General features: G+C 34.9%; 2 protein-coding genes across 3 annotated transcripts; both read left to right on the forward strand.

The window, feature by feature from the left end:
• Positions 1-140: 140 nt before the first annotated feature.
• On the forward strand, positions 141-7,497 carry ube2d1b (ubiquitin-conjugating enzyme E2D 1b). Its single transcript, XM_052610964.1, has 7 exons — positions 141-344; positions 2,076-2,139; positions 2,226-2,257; positions 2,669-2,746; positions 2,827-2,932; positions 3,042-3,135; positions 7,002-7,497. Exons 1-7 carry the CDS (start codon positions 321-323, stop codon positions 7,045-7,047), a joined length of 444 nt encoding a protein of 147 aa, XP_052466924.1. The 5' UTR covers positions 141-320; the 3' UTR covers positions 7,048-7,497.
• Positions 7,498-8,280: 783 nt separating this feature from the next.
• ipmkb (inositol polyphosphate multikinase b) lies at positions 8,281-26,031 on the forward strand. 2 transcript variants are annotated; one of them, XM_052610954.1, is made up of 6 exons: positions 8,281-8,831; positions 11,325-11,410; positions 13,700-13,796; positions 13,890-14,008; positions 21,654-21,735; positions 23,116-26,031. In XM_052610954.1, the coding sequence occupies exons 1-6, from the start codon at positions 8,678-8,680 to the stop codon at positions 23,646-23,648; spliced, it is 1,071 nt and encodes a 356-aa protein (XP_052466914.1). In that variant the 5' UTR covers positions 8,281-8,677; the 3' UTR covers positions 23,649-26,031. The 2 variants fall into 2 exon arrangements, with proteins under 2 accessions (XP_052466914.1, XP_052466913.1); XM_052610953.1 differs by having other exon boundaries at positions 8,282-8,831; positions 13,890-14,062.
• Positions 26,032-26,264: the final 233 nt, after the last annotated feature.

The following is a 26,264-nucleotide window of genomic DNA, read 5'->3' on the forward strand; positions in this document are numbered from 1 at the left end:
CACAGTATTTTTAATTTACATAATTTAGCAATTTTGGGAATATTGTAAACTGCTAAAGTTCGTGCAAATAAGGCTCTGTATTTTCAGCGTTTTTTTCCTTTGAGCTCTTCTGGAGGTGCAATTATACATGGACTTTTATTTTATTTCCTCAACCCCGCACCGGAAGTGTGAGCTTGCTGAGCTACAGCTGTCTCTTTCTCGCCGCTCACATTTGTTTTTTTACTCAGGGAAACCCAGTATTGCTGATCTGATTCGTAGCAATAATATCGGACAAATTAAATAATCGCGTAAATCTGGGGCGGTACACACAGTAAAGCAGCATGGCATTAAAGAGAATACAGAAGGTAAGACCCTGGTGCCTAAACGACCAACATTAGCCAAGTTTTTGTTGATCCGCTAGCGCTGTTTATGTCGATTATAGCCGATAAAACATAGCACTTTTGTATCAAACTAATAAAATATAATTTATGTTTGTTTTTAGTTTGTAGTCTGTATCAAGTCAATCTGTCTCGGGATGTTGTAGATCTAAAATGTCGACGGAATATATAAGTTACTATATAACACAGCTAACGTTAGCTAACAGTTTTTCTTCTCTATTTTTCTCCGTTGACTGTCTGCTTGAGGTAATGCAAATACATAACGTTTTTATTTTACTGTAAATTAAGCTGGTAAACCAAAACATAATACGACGTCAGTCAGTCGTCTATCGTATTGTGTGTGCTAGCAACATACGCGTCAAAACCTAACAAATAATATAAACTAACGTTAGTAATTTGTTAACATCTCCACCTATCGTTTATTACATTCCTCACTTAGGAAACGAGCTGAAAAGATGTATGATTTTAATAAAAAAAAACCTGTTCTGTGGTCTATTCCTCCGTGTTCGAGAAGGCCCAGAACTAAACAAAGACCGCAGTCTGCTCTTGAGGCCGATCTTTGTGTGGATTCATCCACTTTTGTGTGCTTTGTTAAACCTCACAGCTGATGGGACATTTCGAGGGACGTGGGCTACAATTTATTTGGTGTAGTTTATGAGTGTATGGTCGGTAGGCGCTATTGTCTTTGTCGTGTTGTGTGTTTGACACAAAGCAGCACAAACCTGATTCTCTGAAGTTCCAGCATGACGCCATCACTTTGTCATTTTGACAGTTTCTGTTTCGCAACACTGTGATGTGTATCGCACTCCGGCAGTGCTGTCAAACACCCTTTAAAGGTCCCAAAGTCCTTGTCAGAGGGCACACAATCAGATTATCTACGTTTATTAAAATGGGTTTATTTTAAGAATTATATACATTGTCTTCTAAATTAATATTGATCTTATTATTGCATAGTGTTTGTAATAAAATCTTATGTAGGAATTGGTAAAGGTTAAAATTAGAATGGATTATATTTGGGGCAGAACTATGATCCTTAAACTGTCTTATAATTTGATCTAATATATAATCTATAATATAATCTAATATGTAATAAATATAGTTCATATATATATATATATATATATATATATATATATATATATATATATAAGTATACTAAGATGCATCAGTCCAGTAAGAATTTAACAAGCTATTATTGTTTACTTTATTAAAATCATTATAGATTTCACAGACCCATAAAAATAAAAACATGTAAGATTGGCTTTTTAAAAAAATAATTGTACTAAAAAGTACTTTTCTTGCTAAGAAAGTATAAACTATCAGTCAGAGAACAGAAGGCATGTAGATTTTTCAGCAAAAAGTTTTGTTCATGTCGATTAGATGCCTTAGAAATTCACATATCAAATGTGATACTGTATGCTGCTTTATGACTAAATAATATAGTTTGTTCAATGGACTTTTAATGTTGGCAATTTAGATTTTATTTTATTTTTTAACTCAATTTGGATGCCACAAAACCTATCTGAAGCCTAACTTAATTATGATTGCCATTTTTATTGCACAACAAAATACCAAGCCAGGTGGCTTTTATTTTAATGAGTTTCCACATACGCCACTTGACATTAGAATGGCTAAATAAATATATAGAGAAAGGCAAAAACAGAGTAATAATGTATTTAATTTCTCCTTCTGTTCCAGGAGCTTCAAGACTTGCAGAGGGACCCTCCTGCTCAGTGCTCTGCTGGACCAGTTGGTGATGACTGTAAGTTCACTCTTTTTAGTTGAGTTGTTTTACATAACATCTGACACATTTGAAAAATTTTAATACGACTCTTTTTCTTTTTTTAGTGTTTCACTGGCAGGCGACAATAATGGGACCTGTAAGTACTCACCTCATTAGCCTTTAGCAGTTTGCTTTGCTTAATAAGACATGCAAAATGTCATGTTTTAAAGTCGATCTTGGGAATCATTTTGGGAAAATAGGGCACAGTTGTCAAACTGTCCCAGCTTTGAACATATTAAAATAAATAGAGTATATAATATATTTTTTTTTTTCTGTGACTGCTTATGTCTCATATATTTCATACAAACAAATAAAATTGACTGCTGCTTTTCTTATATCTATTTTATGATATTTTTCTATCTTAACTTCAGTTGTGACTTCACTTACACACTTAATATTTGTTACTAATCAACAGCATCTTCTGTTCGAAGCCAATCTGAAATGTAACCTTTTTTTAAACACCTATAAAGTTTGTCTAATTTCTAGTGTCATATCTTTTGATTTGTAGAGTGACAGTCCATACCAAGGAGGGGTCTTCTTTCTCACAATTCACTTTCCAACAGACTATCCCTTCAAGCCTCCAAAGGTAGAGACACTGATCCCCATCTCTGTGTACTTGCCACGTTTTCTCAAAATACAATTTTAACACCCATCTCGATGTACCAGGTAGCGTTTACGACAAAAATCTATCATCCCAACATTAACAGTAATGGAAGCATTTGCCTGGACATCCTGAGGTCGCAGTGGTCTCCAGCTCTAACAGTTTCAAAAGGTATATTGTATTTTGAATCTTTTTTGCTTATTAGTTGAACCACAGAATTAGTAATTTCCAGTTTGCTCATGGTTTCATGATTGTGTTACTTATTTTTATCTCTCTTCAGTTCTTTTGTCCATATGTTCTTTGCTTTGTGATCCGAATCCTGATGACCCTTTAGTCCCAGACATAGCACATATCTACAAATCAGACAAAGAAAAGTAAGTATTATATTATGTTATTAAAAATATTAATTTTTAAAAAAATCCTAATTCATTTATTCCCCTCATGTTGTTCCAAACCTATATGTTATTCTTGGACAGAGCTCAATTCAAGAGAATTTGAATAGTGTTGGTTGCTCTTCCGCAATCGATTACAATCAAGGAAAACAAGCATTAAAGGGATGCAGGAGCACCATAAAACTATCACTAAGTGCTCAAGTCAAGTGCTGCATATCTGTGTGCTATATTTCACGTCTCCTGAAGTCATACATTAGCTTTGTGTGTAGAAGACCAAAATTTAAGCAGTAATTCACTGATAATATTCTCCTCCAGAGTGTTCGGATCATTGTGTGCCTCTTATTAAATTGCGCATCCTCGTTTCATTTCCAAGAAATCACTTGTGTTGTTGAGGTTAGGTTATTAAAGAAATTTATAACAAATATTTATAAAGCAAGATGCCTGGTTGAAATACACACTTTTAAGCCTAGATGTATTTATTTATACTTTTAATAATTGCATTACCAGTATTATTTTTATTATTATTATTATTAGTAAATAATAGTTGATCATAATTATTTTTGTATGATTAATCACGTGTTATGTATTTGAATTCCATATAAAATTTGAATACACAGTTTTAAGATAAACTAATAAACCTAATGTGAGGCATTTTTTTTTTTTGCTAAGCAAAACTTATCTATATTTTTATACCAGACCTGTACAGCGCGCACCCAAAAAAGTGTAACTTCTAACTTGAAAGGAATACTCCACCCCAAAATGAAAGTTTTGTCATTAATCACTTACCTCCATGTTGTTCCAAACCGTAAAAGCTTCGTTCGTCTTCGGAACAAAATGTAAGATATTTTGGATGAAAACCGGGAGGCTTATGTCTGTCCCATAGTAAGTGACACTGTTAAGGTCCAAAAAAGTTATGAAAAGCATCATCAGAATAGTCCATCTGCCATCAGTGTTTAAACTTTAACATTATGAAGCGACGAGAATACTTTTTGTACGCGAAGAAAACAAAAATAACTTTATTCAACAATTCCTTTGTCATCAGTGTCTCTTTACGTCACACAATCTGCCTGCGCACCTCTGTAACAGCTGCGCCACAAGATGCACTGTTTTCTTTCTAATCAAAGCATAAATACACGTAGTAACAGCGCATCCTTGTGGCGCGGCTGATACAGAAGAGCGTAGGCAGTTTGAGTGATGTGGAGAGACACAGAGGAAACTGTTGACAACGGAATTGTTGAATAAAGTTGTTGTTTTTTTCTTCACGTACAAAAAGTATTCTCGTCGCTTCATAACATTGAAGTTGAAACACTGATGGCAGATGGACTATTCTGACAATGATTTTCATACTTTATTTGACCTTGACAGTGTAACTTACTTGGCAGTCTTCTCAGTTTTGTCAACTATTCTAAAATGAGCATCATTTAGTTACATCATTATATATGTAACAGTGCTATGTTTCCAAGAAATTCTATTAAACAATCTCACGCAGATCAGTTCAATTCTTTGTTATAATATATTATAATGTAATATGAAAAAAATAAGCAGATATTGCTCATTAATTCTCTTTTTGATGTCAATTATTTATTATGTTTATAATATAATGCAATTATAATATAATGTAAAAACAAGCTGAAGCAAACTGTTACAACAGAATAGAAAACAAACTGAATCGTTTAAACTGAGCTCTGTAAGCTACATTTCTTAAAAAAACAAAAACAAAGAAAAATCCTAGAACTCAAATACTTTCTTACTTACCTAAAACATCCCATGCAGTAGTTTGCACATTACTACACCTGTGTGTAACTGTAAATGTCTCTGAGTTTTGTGAGTGTTCTGTGCTCCTTTTTGCATTTGTCCTTTGTGCGGAATATTACTTCTTCTGCGTGCTCACGACACAACCATAGGCCTATATTTTATTGACTTTTTGCATTCATTCAAATCGTAAAACCATATTTTCAAAATGCATTGATGCATATTGCTTATATTCAACATAAATCTGTTCACAAATTTAAAACAAATCTATTCAGTTGAAAATAACGGTTAAAATATAGCTAGCTGTGAAACAACCGCTATTAAATTAGCTAAATAAGATTAAAACAAATTAGATTTATTAGTGATAAATATATTAGCTTGATTACAGTGTATTTAAAGCACATTCAGTTCATTACTACTATTACAGAAATCTTATCTGTATTATGTATGACTGACAAATATGCATTTCTTACATTGTTTTAAAACTGTGTAATTCAAATGGATGGAAATTTGATGTGCAATTCAAATACATATACTTTGCCCTACATATTACTTGAGTGTAATGGAAATTTAAAGATAGTTTTAACTGCAGTGGCAAAACTGATGGTGACTGATGTGAAGGGGTGGAGAATTTATATGAGCATCAGGGATTTCATCAAGAAACACTTCCACATAGAATACAGCTGTGTATCCATGCTCTGCTTTAAGCTTCCTCCCTCCTCATTCCTTGCCTGCTCAATTAGAGAATTAACATATCCTCCTAGATGGCTGACCTAGATCGATTTGCAAGTCATGGGCTGGAGGATGGAAGAGTAAAGAAATGAGGAAGCACCTATTTGAGAATCAAGTAGCATACGTTAAAGGGATAGTTCACCCCAAAATGAAGATTTTGTTTATCTGCTTAACCCCAGGGCATCCAAGATGTAACTGACTTTGTTTCTTCAGTATAACATAAACTGAGATTTTTTAACTCAAACCGTTGCGGTCTGTCAGTATTACAATGGATGTGAATGCCAATCATACAATAAAACATACAATAAAAAAATAAAAAAACATAAACAAAACCAAATTAAACCCTGCAGCGTGTGACGATACATTGATGTGTAAAGACACAAAACGATCGGTCTGTGCAAGAAACTGAACAGTATTTATACCTCTGATTCACACATAATTCCCATTTACCTCTATTATACCTCTGACAGACTGCAACAGTTTCAGTTAAAAATCTCAGTTTGTGTTCTACTGTGAGGGGAAGTCGTGGCCTAATGGTTAGACAGTTTGATTCCTAACCCTAGGGTTGTGGGTTCGAGTCTTGGGCAGGTGATACCATGACTTAAATGCCCTTGAGCAAGGCACTGAACCCCCAACTGCCACAGCATAAATGGCTGCCCAGTGCTCCGGGTGTGTGTTCACAGTTTGTGTGTGTTCACTGCTGTGTGTATGCATTCTGGATGGGTTAAATGAAGAGCACGAATTCTGAATATAGGTCTACATACTTGGCTGTATGTCACATCACTTTCACTTACTGAAGAAAGTCACCTACATCTTAAATATCCTGTGGGTAAGCAGATGAACATCAAATGTTCATTTTTGGGTGAACTATCCCTTTAAATCAGGGAACTCGAGAACAGGATCAGTCCAATTCATGAATGAATTCAGACCTGTTTTTTGAAGTACATTATTTGATTCATTGAAAAGATCAAAAAGAAAGTACGATTATTTTACACCTTGGATGTCGCTAATACACTATGAATGCTTGAAGCAGTGAAAGTGCAGATATCAATCATTTTATTGAACAGTTTTGCAAATTCTTTCTCTCTTCCTACAGACAGCTGTCATATGACTTCAGATGACTTAAATGTATTGCACCGACTACAGTATTTTTACTTAGCTACAGTATTTTCACTTTCATTATATTGACAAGAGGCACCAGGTTATTCTTCAGGAATTCACCTTTTGTGTAGCATTCAACAGGTTTGGAACATCATGAGTGTGAGTTACATGGACCGTACTTGTGACTTAAGACTGGAATATCTGGGTAGACTAAGACTGTTTATGGACTTAATAATAATTATTTTTTATTTTTTTTGTACCAGGTACAACAGACTAGCGAGAGAATGGACCCAGAAGTATGCAATGTGAAGACTTAATGGACATATTTTTTTAAGTCACAAATCACTGTAAATTCTAGCATCTAAAAGTATGATTAGGTTATATTATTAAACACATTGTACTGATAACATTTACCATCTGAAATTACCAATAATAATAGCTGAAGTAGTATTTTGGAGGGGACTGAGCGCTGCACAAAATTAAATTAAGCTTTTTATTGGTTTTGTGCATTTTGGTCATTCCCTGCAGTGGTGTTGGGCACTTTGTTTTCTTGTTTCATAAATCCTATTTAAGATTGGCATGATGTTATACAACTACAGTTACCCTACAAGAGGGCAATTAAGAAATTGAAAACAGTTTTATTGTATCTCTCATTCAATTGATTACATTTTCTTTTAGATATTTTTATTGTATAGTTATGAGCAGCTATACTGGATCTATTTTTTTTCTTTTGCATTAAAATTTGTTTAAAAGCGTGAATCTGTGATTCCAATATGTTGATTTACATTTGCTCCTATTTGCACACAATCATGTTTTTATTTGGCTTTATAAGTTGCCATCTGTTCAACAAAGCCTTGATTTCCACTAGATCCGATGCAGTGTTGCAATATTCAGTGTGTCTGGTTTCAAAATTAATTTAGCATAATATGTATCCTTCTGAAACACAATGTTGCGTTATTCTTGCTTCCTAATCGAATATTTAAATTTATTCAGTTGTTTTTCTGTGTCCTAAACGGTAAACAAAGAACTTAATTAGAGGTTAATTTATATATCCCCTTAGGAACTGACGTAATGTTTACCTATAAATTTGGTTGCTGTTTATAAACAAGTCCTAATATATCCATAATTACAACGATATTTCAGTGGGATTACACAAATTATGCCTGAGGGATTTTCTTAATTGCTCAGTTCTCTGAGAACACGCATCGTTATGTAAAATGTTTATCCATTTCGATGTTTGTTCAGTAACTTCGTTTTTATCAGCGTTCTCATTCGTCGTCGTAACAGAACGTAAATCCGTTTAAACATACTTTTATCGTATCTGAAGATTACTCGTTTTATTACCCGGAAGTATTTATAATTAAGGCGAGCCTGCTACCCTCCGTTTTTAGAAATAATTTCAACGTTGGAGTTTATGTTTTTTGCTACTAAACGTTTCCTATTCCCGATATGATACCCCATGTAGACCTTTGATTAGGAGTCAACAAAAAATAGCTCCACGTATTCCGTGTCGTCCACGCTCGCTGTGCGTCGTGACATCACACGCAGCGCGTCTCTCGGGAGTGTGCGTGTGAGGGGCGGAAACAAACAGCGAAGCGTTCGCAGAGCTGTAGTTCTCGTGAGATATGATTAACTCCGCCAGAATATCGCGTCGATCTTTGTACTCCGCTCGTTCCGCATCTAGCATCTCGTACCAATTACTGCGGGAGGAGTGTAAACATTTCTGAAGTCAGGAAGTGGGATGTGGCCCAGGTGAAAAGCTCGTTATATGGTTGCGAGCGTGGGTACCGTGACTGATGGCACGCGATCGGTCACACACTTCATGATGACGCGTAGAGAGTGTGCGATCAATATGTGAATTTGTGTGTGGACAGTAGTTGAGAGAACTAAAGAGCCATTTCAGTGAAGTCTTCGGTGTGAGTGTCAGCACAGCATCATTATGGACTCCGTGGCGCTGGAGAGGCTGGAGCTCGCGCGTCCGGTAACGACCCGCGGCTCGTGTTTACCGGAGGGCGCGCAGGGCGCTCACCTGAACGGCTGCGTGCCGCTCTCTCATCAGGTGGCCGGACACAAGTATGGCGTGGATAAAGTGGGTCAGTATACGATTCTGTTTTTTAAAAGTGTGTGCGGGGCTAGTAGTCAATATCTTTACCCCATTAAACATTTCTCTTGGGCGGTTTTGTACAGTAAATGAACAAAGTTTTATCTGCAAAAACGGTTGTTTAATAAAATACCGTTTTTACCTACAAAATAATGTGCACGGTTAAGTTGTCACAATGGAACTTGTCATATGCTTTTTATAAAATCAATTACACAGTAAAACAATTATGAATGATATGTATACCGTGCCATTAAAAAAAAAGTAAAATGAAAAATAATATTACATTATAAACCAAACAATCTTTCGTATGTTCTTCAGTAAAATTTAAATAGTAAAACAATTATGGAGCTCAATGTTATTAATGAAAAGCAAACATTTATTAAGGAACACTTAAAAGTAATGTTAAATAAAAAATCTCACTGCTACTTTATACATTAAAACAGACAATATATGTAAAAATGTATGTGACCCTGGACCACAAAATCAGTCTTTAAGTGTCAATTTTTCGAAATTGAGATTTATACCATCTGAAATCTGAATAAATAAAGATTTTCATTGATGTATGGTTTGTTAGGAAAGGACAATATTTGGCCGAGATGCACCTTTTTGGAATCTGAGGGTGCAAAAAAAAATGAAAATAATGAGAAAAATCACCTTTGTAGTTGTCCAAATGAATTCTCAGCAATGTATATTACTAATCAGAAATTAAGTTTTGATACTTTTACAGTGGATGGTTTACAAAATATCTTAATGGAACATGATCTTAACTTAATATCCTCATAATTTTTGACATAAAAGAAAAATCAATCGTTTTGACCCATGCAATATTTTAATTTATTTTTTTGGATACTGCTAAAAATATTCTCCAGCGACTAAAGACAGTTTTTTTGCTCCAGGGTCACTTATTAAAAAAATTATATATATATATATATATAATATAATATAATATAATATAAAATACCACATATAAAAATCAAGACAACTCGAATATGATGGAAATTTATGGGGAAAGAACTCATCTTCAGAACAGGATGAAGTAAAAAAAATTTTTTGTTGTACTATTGAACTTTACCTGAATGTGTGGTGTTTAAACCCAACAGCAATTCATATTAAAAAAATATTTTTTTTGTATTGATGAATTTTTAGCCTATAAAAATGACACTAATAAAAATAAAAAAAAAACCAGGTGCTTTAAATATTCATATAAAAACCACTGTTAAAGCGAAAGCAAATAATTGGGTATTTAGAGATTGATTTCAGATTTTCTAGTTACTGACACATAGCCCTGGTCTCTGATTAGTAATCATCCTGATGCTACAACAGATTTAATGAAAAACGGCTGATAGGTTTGGTTTGTGTCTGTATAGTGCTGCTGACTCAATCTGGATTTGTCTCATGACTTGCAAAAAAAAACAGCTCTACATGTATGACCCATGTAGTGAGTCAGCGGTAATGCAAATTTAAACGGAATTTGACCAGTGCGGTAAAACACAGCATAGATTTGATTTGCATTTGCGTCCACAATTGTTCTTTATTACTGCAACATACTTTTTGGTGAACCTCACAAGAGCCTGTCAAACATTTGTTTGGGCCACACAAAATATCTAAAAAATCTTTAAAAGTCAATTTTATTACCATAACTTCTTAAAAAAAAAAAAAAAAAAACCTTTAGTACATAATGTGCATTTATGTTCATTGTTCACATTAGTGTTTGTTGTAGTTTATGCTTATTTCAATAATGGGGGGTTTAATTATTTGTGTTACTGTATTTTCATTTATTTATTTATTCCAATATTTAATTTGATCCCCATAAACACTTTCTCATAATAAATGTGCACAGTTTTACATTTTTTGATTGAGCGTAATCATTCAAGATAATGAGATAACAAACAAACTGAAGTGTAAAACATCCAGATACAACACAGTAATGAAAATAAGAGGGAAGTGTAAATGTGTAGTACATCATGTACCGTGAATCACTGGAAGAGTTGCTTCAGGTAAAAGAGTTGAATGGTATGCATTTAAATTACTATTATTATTTAAACAGAGCGTGTGGTTGCAAATGACCCCTGGTTGATCATGTTTGTTGTCATAAATTCACGCTTGTCGTGTTTGCTTTGGTTTATCAATGATGTGTGTAGCTTTTAAAATAGCTATTTTTAAAGAGGGGGAGCCTGACCTAAATCCAGAGCTGCACAGTCTATGAGCGTAATCTCTAAGCCCTGTCAACCCAGTTCTCTGCAGCATATAGGCCAGCCTGTGATGTGATGTCATACACACACACACACACACACACTGCTGCGATCTCCCCTCATATCAGCTTCAAAAGAGCCTATTCGCAGTCATTCACTTAAACCTCTCAATAGATATGAGCATTCACTCAACTATATGAATCAATGTGTATTTCAAAAATGTTAGCATGTGCTTATGGGTTTGGTCAACAGTAATGATTCTGGGCTGTGTTTATTTATTTAATATATAACAGGTATCTTGCAACATCCTGATGGTACGGTCCTGAAACAGCTGCAACCTCCTCCAAGAGGACCCAGAGAGATGCAGTTCTACAGTATGGTGAGTGTTACAGGAATGTTCTGCGTAAGGTTAAGTTCTGACCATCACCACGGTCACTGTGACACGTCCTTCACAATCAAAAATAAACCTAATTGCACCCGGATAAATATAAAATATATGTCCTGTCAAATATAAAAGTTATCGTTCATCATGCATGCATGGATACCAAATAAGTGTATTGATTTCATAGAAGAAAATTCTCCCACAGGAATTACATTAGTAAAGACCCGTTCGCACTAGGGGCAATATTTATAACAATAACAATGTTTTAATAATCGCTCAAACTCTGAGAACCGGGCTTAAAACTTATTTTCTAAGAGAGGACGTGTGCATGAGTGCATTGAAAAACTTTATAGGCCCAATGAAAACGTATCAAATAATTTGTTTTCCTTAATGAAAGGATACAAGAAGACATTTACAAGCAAAATTATTTTTTTTTTTTAGAAAACAAAAAGTACACTAGATTTTTTAGAATATTTCTTCTTCAAACTGTTTTTTATACTTATTAATGTGTAACCAAAAAAAAAGTAACATTTCTCAAAATATCATATTTTATATTCCACAGAAGTCATACAGGTTTAGTCTGACATGAGGGTGTGTAAATGATGACAGAATTTAGTTTTTACTTGTTTAGAACCCAGCATTTTCCTTTTGGTGTATTTATTTGTCATCTGTTGTTTTTGGTGATCTTAGAAGACTGGAGCAGAGCCATTAGCGTTTCTGATGAAGTTAAAGACTCTTAAACCCATTAGATCCGTGTTGGTCAAGAAATCGGCTCTATGATGGAGTTTGAAATGTTGTGTGATATAATCACTGAAACCACTTAGTTAGTCACACAGAAGTGAATGTGAAGTATTTCTAGTGCAAACACTAATGTCCTGGACTGCAGTGAAGGGCCACCCACTCACCTGTCAATCAAACTCTGCACTAAAACAAGGGTTACCCATATAGGCTTTGTTGATGTCTTACAGAGCATGGACAGTAAAACAAAGCATAATAATTGCTGCGGTTACATTTTATTTATTTTACATTTACTTAACTAATTAGAAATACATGATAAAAAAAAATTGCAATCTGTAAAATAAATGGCTTTTTACTGGGGTAAATTCTGTAATACTGCATTTTTACAAAAGTTAAGAAATTTAAAAAATAAATGCATGAAAATACAAATTAATAAAAACAAAAATGCACTCATTAATCAAGTTTGTGTGGACTGGAAAATTTACCAATTTGTCTTACAATACCCACAGAAAACAACAAAGTGGGAAGCCTGAAATAGCATAGTTTGATAGTTTGAGTGTTTTTATAGAGAATACAATGTGGTGTTCAGCTGGATTTGCCAAAGTTTGCAAGGTTTTTGGAATCTGAATGCTGTTGGTGTATTAAAAATATTATAGCCTTTTTGTAATTAGTTCCCTGCGCAGATTTAGCTTTTGTTCAAGTTGGTCACGAAAATTCACCACATTGAGCAGCTGTAACTGAACGTAGACCAATCAGCCAATCAGAACGTAGAAGTCCACCGCTTGAGAGGATTCCACAAACGCAGCTCCAACCACATCAAGCAAAATAGAGGACCGGTTGATTATTGCTGTGGCGGGTTTGCAGTAATCTATGATGTGTCCCTGTTTGTGTACAGGGACATAAAAAATAAAATAAAATAAAATAATGATACGTGGACCAAGGTGTCTTAGCTTGTTCATGTTCCTGGTGAGTTGCTGATGTGCAGTATAGGAAAGATAATCTAATGATAAAATAAATAATAGTACATAAGTCCAAGTTTACATTTAAACAAATTTCCTTGATTATACTTACATTAAGTAACATTTTCAATGCAGGGCTTTTACTTGCATCAGAGTATTTTAACAGTGCTTTATACATTATTAGGTAAAGGCTCTTAATACTTCATCCACAACAATATTTAATGAGGTTAACTTATAACGTTAGCCTCATTTTGGCTAGTCTGCACACGTTTAACAAGCTTTAAATACAAGATAAGCATTAGATCTACGTCAGAGCGCTCACAGATCTTTCTGGAGTGTTGTGAGCAGGGCTGCCAGAGCGATTTTTGGCGCTCTCGATGGCAGTGGTGTGAACGCACAGTAAGCTGCTTGGTTTGAAAAGGACTTCTGTGTGAGTTATGCTTCATGGATTAATACACTGTTGGACTTTTCTGTCTGTAAAATATAGCCAAGTTTCACTAATTTGAGTACATATTTACAGGCTTGTAAGTGATGTATGCATTCAAATTGTCCAATATTACCGAAACTTCACAGTGTGATCTTATGTCAGGTGTATTCTGAAGACCACTGCGACCCCTGTCTTGTAGACCTCCAAGCGCAGCTTCCCAAGTACTACGGGACATGGTCCTCGCCTGATGCTCCCACAGGTACACGGATGGGTGCATGGAGCCGTGACAGGATTGGTGGATTTACTGCACAGCATGAGTTTAGTCAGCATGTCTGCTCGCTCTCTTCCACAGACCTGTACCTCAAGCTAGAGGATGTGACTCGCAGGTTTCAGAAGCCATGCATCATGGACGTGAAGATCGGCCAGAAGAGCTATGACCCTTTCGCTTCACAGGAGAAACGGGAACAGCAGGTCAGGAAATACCCGCTGATGGAGGAGATCGGCTTCTTGGTTTTGGGAATGAGGGTATGTTTTCTTCTTTAAAATCAATGCAGATTTTATTAATTATTTCTGAAGCGCTAATGTGATGCATAACATTTAAGTTTTCTACCCCAAAATGGGATGCATGTACTGCACGTGTGCCAACCAGCTTTTGTAATCGGTCACACATGTGCATTGACTCGGCATTGACTTTTTCTTTTTTAAGGATTAAAGGGTTAGTTCACCCAAAAATGAAAATTGGCCCATAATTTACTCACCCTCAAGTCATCCTGCACTGTGTATATGACTTTCCTCTGAGACCTATCCAGTCAGAGTTATGTTAAAAATTGTCTTTGATCTTTCAAGATGTTTACTGGCACTCAGCAGGTGTTGCAGTGCATCAGTCCAAGAGAAATAAAATAAAAAGTGCCCATTCTTATTAAAAAGTGTGTCACACAGCTCTGGGCTGGGGGGTGAACGGAGTCCTCCTGTAGCGAATCGATGCATTTTTGTAAGAAAAATAACCATATTTAAAAGGTAATAATCAATTTAATCTAGCTTGCGCTCACTGTTGTAAATGCAACCATTGTTGTAAGGCAGATGAAGCATGAGGTCATCGTTGCGCATGCGCTGCTGATGAACGCGAAAGCACAGGGGAGAGATCAAAACAAAACAACGGTCACTAATTAGAAGTACAAAACAAGGTGAGTGTCATTTAACAGCTTGAAAGATCAAAGACCATTTTTAATATAACTCCAATAGGATTTGTCTGAAAGGAGAAAGTCATATACACCTAGGATGACTGAGTAATTTATGGGCAACATTTTGGGTGAACTAACCCTTTAAGGCTTGAATACACTTGCCGACATTGTAAATATTTACAGAAAAAAACTGGTCATCGCACACTACCAGACTCTGAAGCTGTTACACAACAAATGCAGAAACATGTGCCTTGTTACTAGGAGAGAAAGGAAAAATCAAAACACTGTGTTCTAAAATTTGCTAAAAAAAATTACATATTCCTACCGAATGGAATCATAGTCTGAGGCCACATACACTACATGATTTTCTATGAAATCTGGCAAATCAAATCTGCAGATTGATTTACAGCCTGTAACTGTAAATGTCATAACTAGCCATGCAGATATAAAAGGTTAATTTTAGCGTGCATATATATATATATATATATATATATATATATATATATATATATATATATATATATATATATATATATATATATATATATGTGTGTGTGTATATGTGTATATATATATATATATATATATATATATATATATATATATAGCAAGGTTCAAAGTCTATTTAAGTCTATTTTTGAATGCGTTTGAAGTGATAGCTGATGTCACATTCACATCATGAAACTTGTTAATTGCGTGGGGGTCATGTATGCTGTGTAATGTGAATCAGACCCACTAGGGGGCTTGAGGTGTCAGAATGTCTTTGTATGCAGCAGACACACAGAGTCTCGGACTCACCTAACACGTTCAGAGGTGGTTGTTCCACTCTCTACCGGCTCTTTTGAATCATCACTAATTCCTGTGTACATCCCAAACACTGCTGTCCTCAAACAGGTAGCCCTTGTCTTTACACAGATGCTCTTATCCAAAGAGAAAAAGGCGTAGTACTTATAACGCCTTCCACTCAACTCCAAGGCACATATAATTATTAAATATGTTTTGATCTTTCAATCCTGAATGTGGCTTTGCTCTTCCAGAGGTCCTGCCATTTGATCTAATGATGAGCTTCGGTACAGCTGGTGCCAGAGCCTTGTGTATAAAGAGGTTTTAATTAACGGTCAGCAGCTTAAGAGCAGACAGAAGGGGGTTCAACTCAGTGGTAGAGCCACAGTGCTGTGTGAACTAGAGTCTCAGATTTACTGAGCTCTGGACACAGCAGGCAGTAAGCACTGCTGTCAACACTGCTGGAGTGAAGTGTTTGGATAGCTTGGGAGGGAAATTTGGTTCCTATAATCAAACAGAGCATGCAAGAACACTTGTGAAGAATCCTAGTTAAAAATAAAACTGGACCAGGCATTAACTGCAATAGTGGTTGAAGAAATCCTTGATAAGCTGGCGATCTTTGGGGACCCCTTAAGGGGTGGGGTTGGCGCAGTGGATAAGACGCATGCCCTTGGTGTGAGAGACCCGGGTTCGAATCCACTGTGAGACAACAATGTGTCCCTGAGCAAGACACTTAACCCCTAGTTGCTCCAGAGGCGTGCGACCTCTGACATATATAGCAATTGTAAGTCGCTTTGGATAAAAGCGTCAGCTAAATGAATAAATGTAAATGTAATGTAAATGTAATGTTGTTTAAACAGTTATAATCGACCACAATAAAAAAATTATATTTTAGTCAGAATTGTTGCACAGTTATTACATTTATTAATTATTTACTCTTATCGATTAATATTGTATTTTTTTTTACCATTTTAAAATAACCTTTTTCCAATTTTATTTATATTTTATATATATATATATATATATATATATATATATATATATATATATATATATATATATATATATATATATATATATATATATATATATATATATATTTAAAAAAAATTATTACATGTAATTTATAGTAGTTCAAAGGATCACAAAACTCACGGTCCGGATCATATTATGTTTTAAAGCTGCAGTAGGTAACTTTTATAAAAATGTATTTTTTTACATATTTATTAAACCTGTCACTATGTGCTGACAGTAGAATATGAGACAGATAATCTGTGAAAAAATCAAGCTCCTCTGGCTCCTCCCAGTGGTCCTATTGCCATTTGCAGAAACTCCATCGCTCCCGGTAAAAAATAACCAATCAGAGCTGTGGTCCGTAACTTTTTTGTGTTCAAGATTTACAAAATGTATATAATCGAGTACACCATGAATCCATTTTCCAAACTGTGTTTTCAGCCTGTCCTGAATCACTAGAGTACACCTATAATAAGCGTTTGTATTCAGACTATTTTAGATTGCTTCAGCGGAGTAACCCAGTACCTTTGTGATTTCTTCATAGACATAAACAGAGAGAAGTAGTTCCGGCTACGATGTTCTTCCGCAAGACGCAAGCAGTTTTGTTTATTAACCGCTAGAGCGTCAAAAGTTACCAACTGCAGCTTTAAGTCACAGATCAAATATTTTTCGGACCAGCGAGAAAAAAAAAAAATTAACTTTGCTATCCATTTATTACTTAAAGTACTTCCATGCCACAGCAAAAACTACTAGCCTTACAAAGTTCGAACAGTATTAAAGGCAAGTGAACCAATACACAAATTACAGTGCAGTGTCAGTGCAAAGACGTGAATAGACGCATATTCGTGCCGGACTAAGCAAAAGAGACAAATTCGGCAATGTGATTGTCACATGCTAAATTTGCTTCAATCATGAGTTGAAAAATATAAACTTAAGCAGGTTGTCACAAAAACCAATCAGTGAAGAGCTTATTGACACCTCTGGTTTCAGCAGATTGTGTAGGAGAGCATGTGATTGTTTTACTAGTGTGAGTAACATGAAAAACATCCTGCTAGTAATCTAGAGCAAGTAACGTAATGTAAATAATTCGCTTCATTTTTGGTGTGCACCCACCGTAAATTTTGTATTCAGGTACATTGATTATCATTAAAGGGATACTCCACCCCAAAATGAATATTTTGTCATTAATCACTTACCCCCATGTTTTTCCAAACCCGTTAAAGCTTTGTTCATCTTAAGAACACAATTTAAGATATTTAGGATGAAAACCAGGAGGCTGGTTTAATGACAAAACTTTCATTTTGGGGTTGAGTAACCCTTTAAGGACACTGACAGCAGCAGGTATTTATAGCTGCTCTCTTTCTCTGTTTATGTTCACCTGAGACATAACCAACAGTGTTTAGGAGAATATTTGCAGAGGCTATTGTGATACATTTGTTTGTAAGTGTCTGTTCAAGCACAATGAGATGAGAAAGGGCAATCAGTTTGTTTTTTGTGCATCTGAAATGTGCTTATGTGTGTGTGTGTGTGCACAGAAAAAATGGTCGAGTACCGAATTTAGTTTTCTTCTGTGTGCTGAATCGTGGGGCTTAGTCTGTATAGACTATGATCCGTTTAACCACTAGTAATTTAACCAAGGTGTTATTGGTCAGTTATTTCATTGAGCATACAGAGTCATGCACGTGTTTTTTTTTTTTTTTCCATTTTGATTTTTCTTGGCTGCTTTTTAATAGTTTAAATGTTAAGACCTATTTTTTATTAGAGGGTTAGTTCAGCCAAAATGTCGTTCCAAACCCGTTAGACCTCCATTCATCTTCGAAACACAGTTTAAGATATTTTAGATTTAGTCCAAGAGCTTTCTCTCATGTACTAATTATTATGTATGCTTATTATCATGTAATAGAAGTCATTTTAATCTATTTTAAAATATCATTTATTCCTGTGATTCAAAGCTGAATTTTGTCGCATATTGCTTTCTACCTCCTTAAGTTTTTGCAGCTTTTTTTTTTTTTTTTTTTTTTGTCAAAACCATGATATACCACCAAATATTTTTTTTTTTTATTTGTATTATGCAGGAACTGTCTATTTACCAAAGAATCCTGGAAAACAAAAAGTATCGTGGTCCCCCCCCCCCCCCACACACACACACGAAAAAATCAGGCAGTAAATGCTCTTTCAAATATTGATAATAATAAGAGTTGTTTTATTTTCAGTATAATAATCATTTCATAGTATTACTGTTTTTACTGCATTTTTGTTCAAGTAAATGCAGCCTTTCAATAATAATAATAATAATAATAATAAGAAAAAATAAACGTAATTTCTCCAAACTTTTGACCAATAGGCTAGTGTATATATTTCACTAAACCATTTTAAAAGGAGAGGTAGGGTTAGCATAATTCAAACATTATTGGCATAGTATGAAATGACTTCACCAATATTGCAACGTGTGTGTGCGTGTGCTATTATTCAATACTTTATTAAATTTTGACCTTATGGGGACATTTTTTTAGGACCCCATGAGGAAACAAGCTTATCAATCAAACAGAATGAAGTGTTTTGAAAATCTAAAAATGAAGAAAGATTTGTGTGAGGGGCTGGTTTAGGGTAAGGGCGTAGAAAATAAAGTAACACTTTATTTTAAGGTACAGTTTTCACTTTTAACTAGTTGCTTATTAGCATGCATATCACTAGCATATTGGCTGTTTATTAGTATCTATAAAGCACGTATTATGCGTTATTTTAGATCCCTTAATCCAACCCGCTACCCAAAAATAACAAATACCTTACTAACCCTATTAATGAGCAGCGAATAAAGAGGTCATTGAGGGAAAATGCCTAGTTAATAGTGAATATGTGTTCCATAATGTTACCGAAAATAGTTTGTACAGTATAAAAACCATTATATAATGATAGCAATGCCTGTGTGTGTGTGTGGGAGTGAGAGAGAGAAGATATGTTTGTATATCTGTGCCATCAGACAGGATGAGCTTATCACGGTGTGGCCTCTCCCAGCATCCTCAGGGTTTTCGCTTCTCTCTTGAGAATCACGGGTGGAGACCTCTTAACTCTTTATCATCAGCTCGTGATGGATGAGCTTTCTTTATTATCTCAGAGGAAATGTGCAAGTCGTCCGAGAACAGGCTTTATATTAATTGCCTTTCTTTGTTTGTACATGGATTTAAATATCTAATGTACAACCTTCCTTATCATATAGCTTGCAAGAGGGAAGTAAAACGTGTCTGTGCATAAAATAATGTGTAATGCACAAATAATGTGTATTAACTTTCTAATAATTCAACGGACCAGAGTCCGTTATTCCGCTTTTACTACCCCTTTTTTTTTCTTCAGATGCATTTCAAAACATTTGCCAGGTTTTTTTCCTTAAAACACGCTTAAGACTAATTTCTCATGCATCTCACCTCAAGCCTCCATTGCTAATACCGTAATGTCATTTTAGAGCTACTGTTATAGAGGCTTGAGCCACTGATAATGCACTCTAATGTAGTTATTAGAGAGAGAGAGATGAATTGTAGCTGTGTGGAGCTTGTGTTAATAGAGTGCTGCAGGGATGACATTAAAACCCAAAAGACTAATTCACCATAGGTTCCCTCGAGATTTTCATATTGGGGTTTTATAATGGTGTTTTTCAAGTAAAATGAGATCTGTGGTAAACACAACTTAACAATACTTAAATGTTTTGCTCTACAATGTAAATTAAACACACCTATAATGGAAGACACATTTTTGAAGAAATGTTTAATTAAATAAAATAAAACACTATGATACGAATAATACATATTTTTCTACACAATACTTTTTTGTGCAGTTTACATTGTAGAACAAAACATTTAAGTTTATATACATTAAAATCTAATTTATTTCTGTGATTCAAAGTTGTATTTTCAGCATCATTCCTCCAGTCTTCAGTGTCACATGATGCTTCAGAAATCATTCTAATATGCTGATTTATTATCAGTGCTGGAAACTGTTGTGCTGCTTAATATTTGTTTGGAACCGGTGATACTTTTTTTCAGGATTCTTTGATGAATAAAAAGTTTAAAAGGAGCAATTATTTAATATACACTGCTGTTCAAAAGTTTGGGGTCAGTAAATCTCAGTTCTTTTTTTTTTTTAAATAAATTAAAACTTTTATTCAGCAAGGATGTGTTATTTGTATGTATGTATGTATGTATATATATATATATGTGTGTGTGTGTGTGTGTGTGTATATTTATATACATGTATGTGTGTGGGTGTTCAGCAAAATAAGCTTTGTTTATCTTGTATTATCAACTCTAAAAAAGTGACTGTCATCTGTAAAATATGTATAAAGTGTAGGCAGAATAGGAAAAGCTTCTGCTTACACCTTTTCGGGAAATTATGTTCATTTTTTTTTCTTTTTTTGTGAAAAGTTGTTTTTAAGGACAGAAATAAACAGAATTGATTTGATTGAGGCTTTTGGCATGAATACATGATTTGTTTAAACAATACATCTGTTCTTATTTTATTAGAGTCCGATTTCTTTATTTCCTTATTTATTTCAGGATATTTGTTTTACTGCTCCTGGCTCAAAGGGCAGCTGAAGTAAAAGAAGCACAGTCCAATAGTTTAAGGAAAATGATTGGTTGACCTTTTACTATGTAAAAAAAAAAAGGAAATTTGAAGTCTTCAGGACAGCAGTTGTCTAAAATTGCACATAGAAAGGGCAGCGAGGTCCAGTTTCTTGGTGAAATATTGATGGGGAGCAGACGGTATGTAAATTCTCAGTCTCAGGCCGTCCCAGGGGTTTAGCTCTCTGCCAGCCTGTACGGAAAAACAGATGGACGAAAAGAGCCGATCTACATAACCACCAGGCAAACAGAACCATTACTCATAATTGTGCCGTTGATTTGGATGATATAGAAAGGAACTTAATGCCCCTCTCAAAATAAACTCAAATTACACAGTACATTATTACACTGGCTCCCTCATCACCCTTTCCAGAAGTTCAACTTGAATTTTATTTCCTTACTAGAGTTAATTCAGTCAGAGGAGATACTGTAGTGACCTCAGATGTCCTCTAGAGGGAGAGCCAGACCTCTGAAGAGAATATTCATATTCAACTCGAGATTCAAATGTTTCTTGCTGTCTTTCAGGTGTATAAAGTTGGCTTGGACAGCTTTGACACCTATGACCAGCATTACGGAAGAGGTCTCGTGAAGGACACGATCAAGGAAGGTAAGATCGACCACATGCTATTTACCCCATAACACTGTTACTTAAAACAGACTGTGTTTCTGGTGCGTTTATCTGAGATGAATAAGGAAAACAAGCTAAATTTACTCTTGAGGTACCCTTGAAATGCCTTGAAAAGCACAATGTTCTTTGCTGGATTTAAATTCTGTCTTATAAAATGCAACTGGCTTGGGATATATCAAAGTTATTCTCTTTTTACTTTGTGAACTTGTTCTTGTCAGTCACAAGCAGCTAGTATTAGCCATGGTTGCCCTGTATCTTTATCTACAAAAATACAGTAAAAATTGTATATTTAAATGTAATTATCTTTTCTCTTTTTAATATATTTTAAAAAGTAATTTATTATTTGATGGAAAGCTGAAATTTTCAGCAGCCATTACTCAATAAGCATTTATTTTCATATTCAGTGCTGAAAATAGTTGTTGTTTAGTTGAAAATAATTGTTGGTTGAAAATAGTTTTCTCTCTTAAAAAGAAAAAGAAAAATCCATGTTGTTGTTTTTTTTCTAGAATTTTGGGGTTAAGTAGAATTTAAAGTAATAATAATAATACTTTTATTGAGCAAGGATGCATTAAATTGATCAAAAGCAACAACTAAACACTTTTAATATATTTCAAATACATTTAGCTGTTTATATTTATCAAGGAATTCTGAAAAAAAAGCTTGACTTTTTTCACAAAATGAAGGTGCATACATTGATAGTAACCATAACTAATAATTGATCATCAATAATTGATCAAAATTTCTATGCAACTTTAAAGACTGTAGTACTGATGCTGAATATTCAGCTTTGCGTTATAGGAATGAATAGCATTTTTCTATTCCAGTAGAAAAAACTGTTGTTTTTAATAACAACAATATTTCACAAAATTGAATGTATTTTTGAATGTAAGGTGAATCAAATCTGCTTTGGTCAGCAAAACAGACCCTAAAAAAAAATAAAAAAAATAAAATTAAAGTTATTCCAAATTTTTTACCGGTTGTGAATTTACATATGTTTATTTGTTTGTGTTATTATATGTACTATTATAACAGTGCATATTAATGAGCAGTAGTATTTATTTGCACGCTAAAAACTGTAATGTCACATGAGGACATGAACACAGGTGTGATGATGCAACGAAATTGTTGAATTCTAACAGTTTTTTTTCCTTTCTTTGATCTGATTCACATTTTGTCCTTTGTTTATTTGTGTAAAGGCATATTTTCATTGGTATGTCAACAGGCCAGATACACGGCCTGCATATCAAATTTAAACCGTTTCATATTTAACTGTCACAGTATAAAGCATTCGACGACATCTGTGCTTGTTTCCTAAATGATCTTACTCCACTGATGAACAGCATCCTCGTTGTACTGCAGGTTTATCCAAGTTCTTCTACAACGGCGACATTCTTCGCAAAGACGCCATCACTGCCAGCATTCTCAAAGTCCAGAAGATCCTTCAGTGGTTTGAGAGCCAGAGTCGGTTCAACTTTTATGCAAGCTCTCTGCTCTTCGTCTACGAGGGCATCTGTGCGCCCGGTCTTGTCTCTCAGAGCCCGCGGGATAGCAAGATGGCACCCGAGGCCTGTGAGCAGAACAACAACATCAGTCAGAGCCTCTCTACGATGTACTCCCTGCACAAGAAAAGCTGCGCCCAGAGCCACTACCAAGCCAAACAGGACAACGGCGTCTGGAGCTCCTCGCAGCAGCCCAACGGCAACCGCGGCTTGGCAAGACTGGAAGAGGACAGGAAGGAGAGCAAGAGCGCAGTGGGACAGGAAACGGTCCGTGACGTGGAGGTAAAGATGATTGACTTTGCACATGTCTTCCCTAGTGACGTTCCCGACCAGGGTTACATCTATGGCCTGAAGAACCTACTGAAGGTCCTGCATCAGATTCTGGAGGAGTGATGGGACTGTTGAAGGTATGAATCTTGTAGCCACTTTCATGTCCGCCTACCCGGCTTTCTCTAATCTGCACTACCTACACCATCAGTGGAGTAACACGTTTGTAATCCTTCGTCTAATGTATGTGCTTTAGTCTTTTAAAAGCTTTGTATAATTTATGATATCTAACTCAGGTAAATGAATCTATAGTGCTTGTATATTTATCCCGACAGAAGAAGAGACACTCATCATATTATGCCTCAGATATTGCAAATTAGTTTGTGTTTCCAGAGCCATTGCAGGATTTCTTTTTTTTTTAAATCAATGTTATTGAAAATAGGAATTTGATGAGTGAAGATGCAGGAAAACAGATTTGATATTTCTTTCACACATGCTGCCAGTATGACCCTGCCTGTTTCAGACCTGTTGAATTGTGTATTTTATCTCTTTTTTTTTTTTTTATGTGATTTGAAAAGAATTAAACCTTTGTGTGTCGATGTTCTGTGATTACTGATGCAATATGACTGAGACGACAATGAAAGTAATGAAGTTGAGATCATTTATTTTTTTTGTTGTACAGCCCCTTCGGTGTGTCTACATCAAATGCCAAAGTTTCCATCAATGAAGTGAACTTGAATTGTTATTTTAATAATACAGTCTTTCTTCTGACTACTAACCAATTCACCTTGGGTGTCCAGATATTAGTGACTGCGTAGGACATGATAGGAACTCATGAAAAATACTCAATATGAGGACAAATAAGAATACCCTAAAAATCATAAGCAAATATTTGAATCTCAGAAATGGATTTTTATTTTTATTTTGTTGTTGATCTCATTGGTCTTTTGTGTGGGAACCCCGTCTGTTGCATACTTTTTCATACAGTATCTCAAGCATAGCATTTTAATAAATTGGTCTTATGCTTACATGTATAACAAACATTAATTTACAGCTCAATATGTTTAGCTGAATTCATCAGGAAATAGTGTCCTTTTTTAAATCTCACATGGATCTCTTTCGTTTGTAATTTGTGTTATGTTTTATTTGCTTGGTTGTGATTGATGTCTAAAGACCACAGCTAGTATAATGCGGCAAGTGTCTGAAAAACACTTTCATGTTCTTGTTCACATGCACCTTTAAAGTGGCACAACTTGGGGACTGTTTGGACCAATAAAGACAAAAAAGTGCATGAATAGCATAGCTCTGTGGAAATATGTCTTCGGGCAAAGTTCAAAATTGCCTTTGTGCCTAACAAATAAAAAGAAATAGTCTTTTTCGCAGTTCCTGGTGTAATAAAGGTTTCCAGTAGACCTCAAGAACTGAAGTGGTCTACACAAGCTCTGGAATACTATAGTGCTCTCCATTATAATATGCTTTTGTTCACAAATAAATGAACTGATGTCGTGTTTACATTCTACCTTTTTATGGTTATCTGGACAAAGACACGTTGTTATATAGTCTACATGCATAATTCAATAATTGATGTCCTTTAATCATTTTATCTTATTTATGCACTGAAAGTATAACAGAAGATACTATGTGTACATTTATGCTTTTTGTTAATTACTAAAAATTATCTGTCATTTCTTTTTCTGGTTGTTATATAATTATTATTATTATTTTTTTGATAATAATGATTATAGGGTATAGCACCTGATCGGTTATTACTGTATGTGTGGTGCTGAAAGCACTTTAGTGAGCCTTTGGTGAGACTGGATATTTCCCTGTGGAATAAATTGATCAATCTTATTTAAAAGTATGAAACTGTTGAATCTCAAATGGAGAAATGAGATCTGAACACTCCCATCAGCATTTGTACACTGGCTAGGTCTTTTGCTCGTTGGAACGGCAGGAATATTTCCATGGCATTGATTTTCCGGAAGATATGTTATCTCTTTAGAGTCCTAACGCTTTCTGTTCAATATGCTGAAATATAACAGTCCTGGGTTAGCTTAGCAGTGATGTCTCAATGTACGTCCTTTTCTGAAAACCTAACTTGAACCTTGTATCAAGCTAAACTTAGAGATTAAGATGGTTTCCAAATTAATAATGTTTTCTAAATGTCAGCCATGGTTTCCTGGGCAAAATCACAACCCTGAACTGTTTTTATAGTGATTTTCCATGAAAATCAAATAAACTAAAGTTGTTGTAATGGGCATTTGTCATGGAAAAGTGAACAAACTCGAAACCGATCAATGAACACTCTGGTTAAACCAAACAAATCTGATGCTTACTGACCTGTATAGAGTGTAGTATTTGGAGATATAATGTCTGTTCAACCCTGACCTAATTGTTCTCTAAACAAAGTAACACTTTTGAATATAGATACATGAACTTGATATTTACTCTGATGATATTGGGTGTATATTTGGCAAATTTTCATTAATAAAATCTACATTTAATACCAGTTTTTGTTTCTTGTGTTTACTTTATGGAATGGTTTATACATTTAAACTTGGGAAATTCATTAGTCACACATAGTCGTAGGTTGATTTTCAACCTCTTGAAGGAATAGTTCAACCAAAAATTAAAATTTACTCACCTTCAGACAATCCGAGATGTTGAGTTTGTGTCAATATCTGCTTTAATTCACTTCTTGTGAAGCGAAAAGCTGCATGTTTGTAAGAAACAAATCTAGCT

This window comes from Carassius gibelio, chromosome A12, assembly GCF_023724105.1.
Source record: "Carassius gibelio isolate Cgi1373 ecotype wild population from Czech Republic chromosome A12, carGib1.2-hapl.c, whole genome shotgun sequence".
Taxonomy (NCBI): domain Eukaryota; kingdom Metazoa; phylum Chordata; class Actinopteri; order Cypriniformes; family Cyprinidae; genus Carassius; species Carassius gibelio.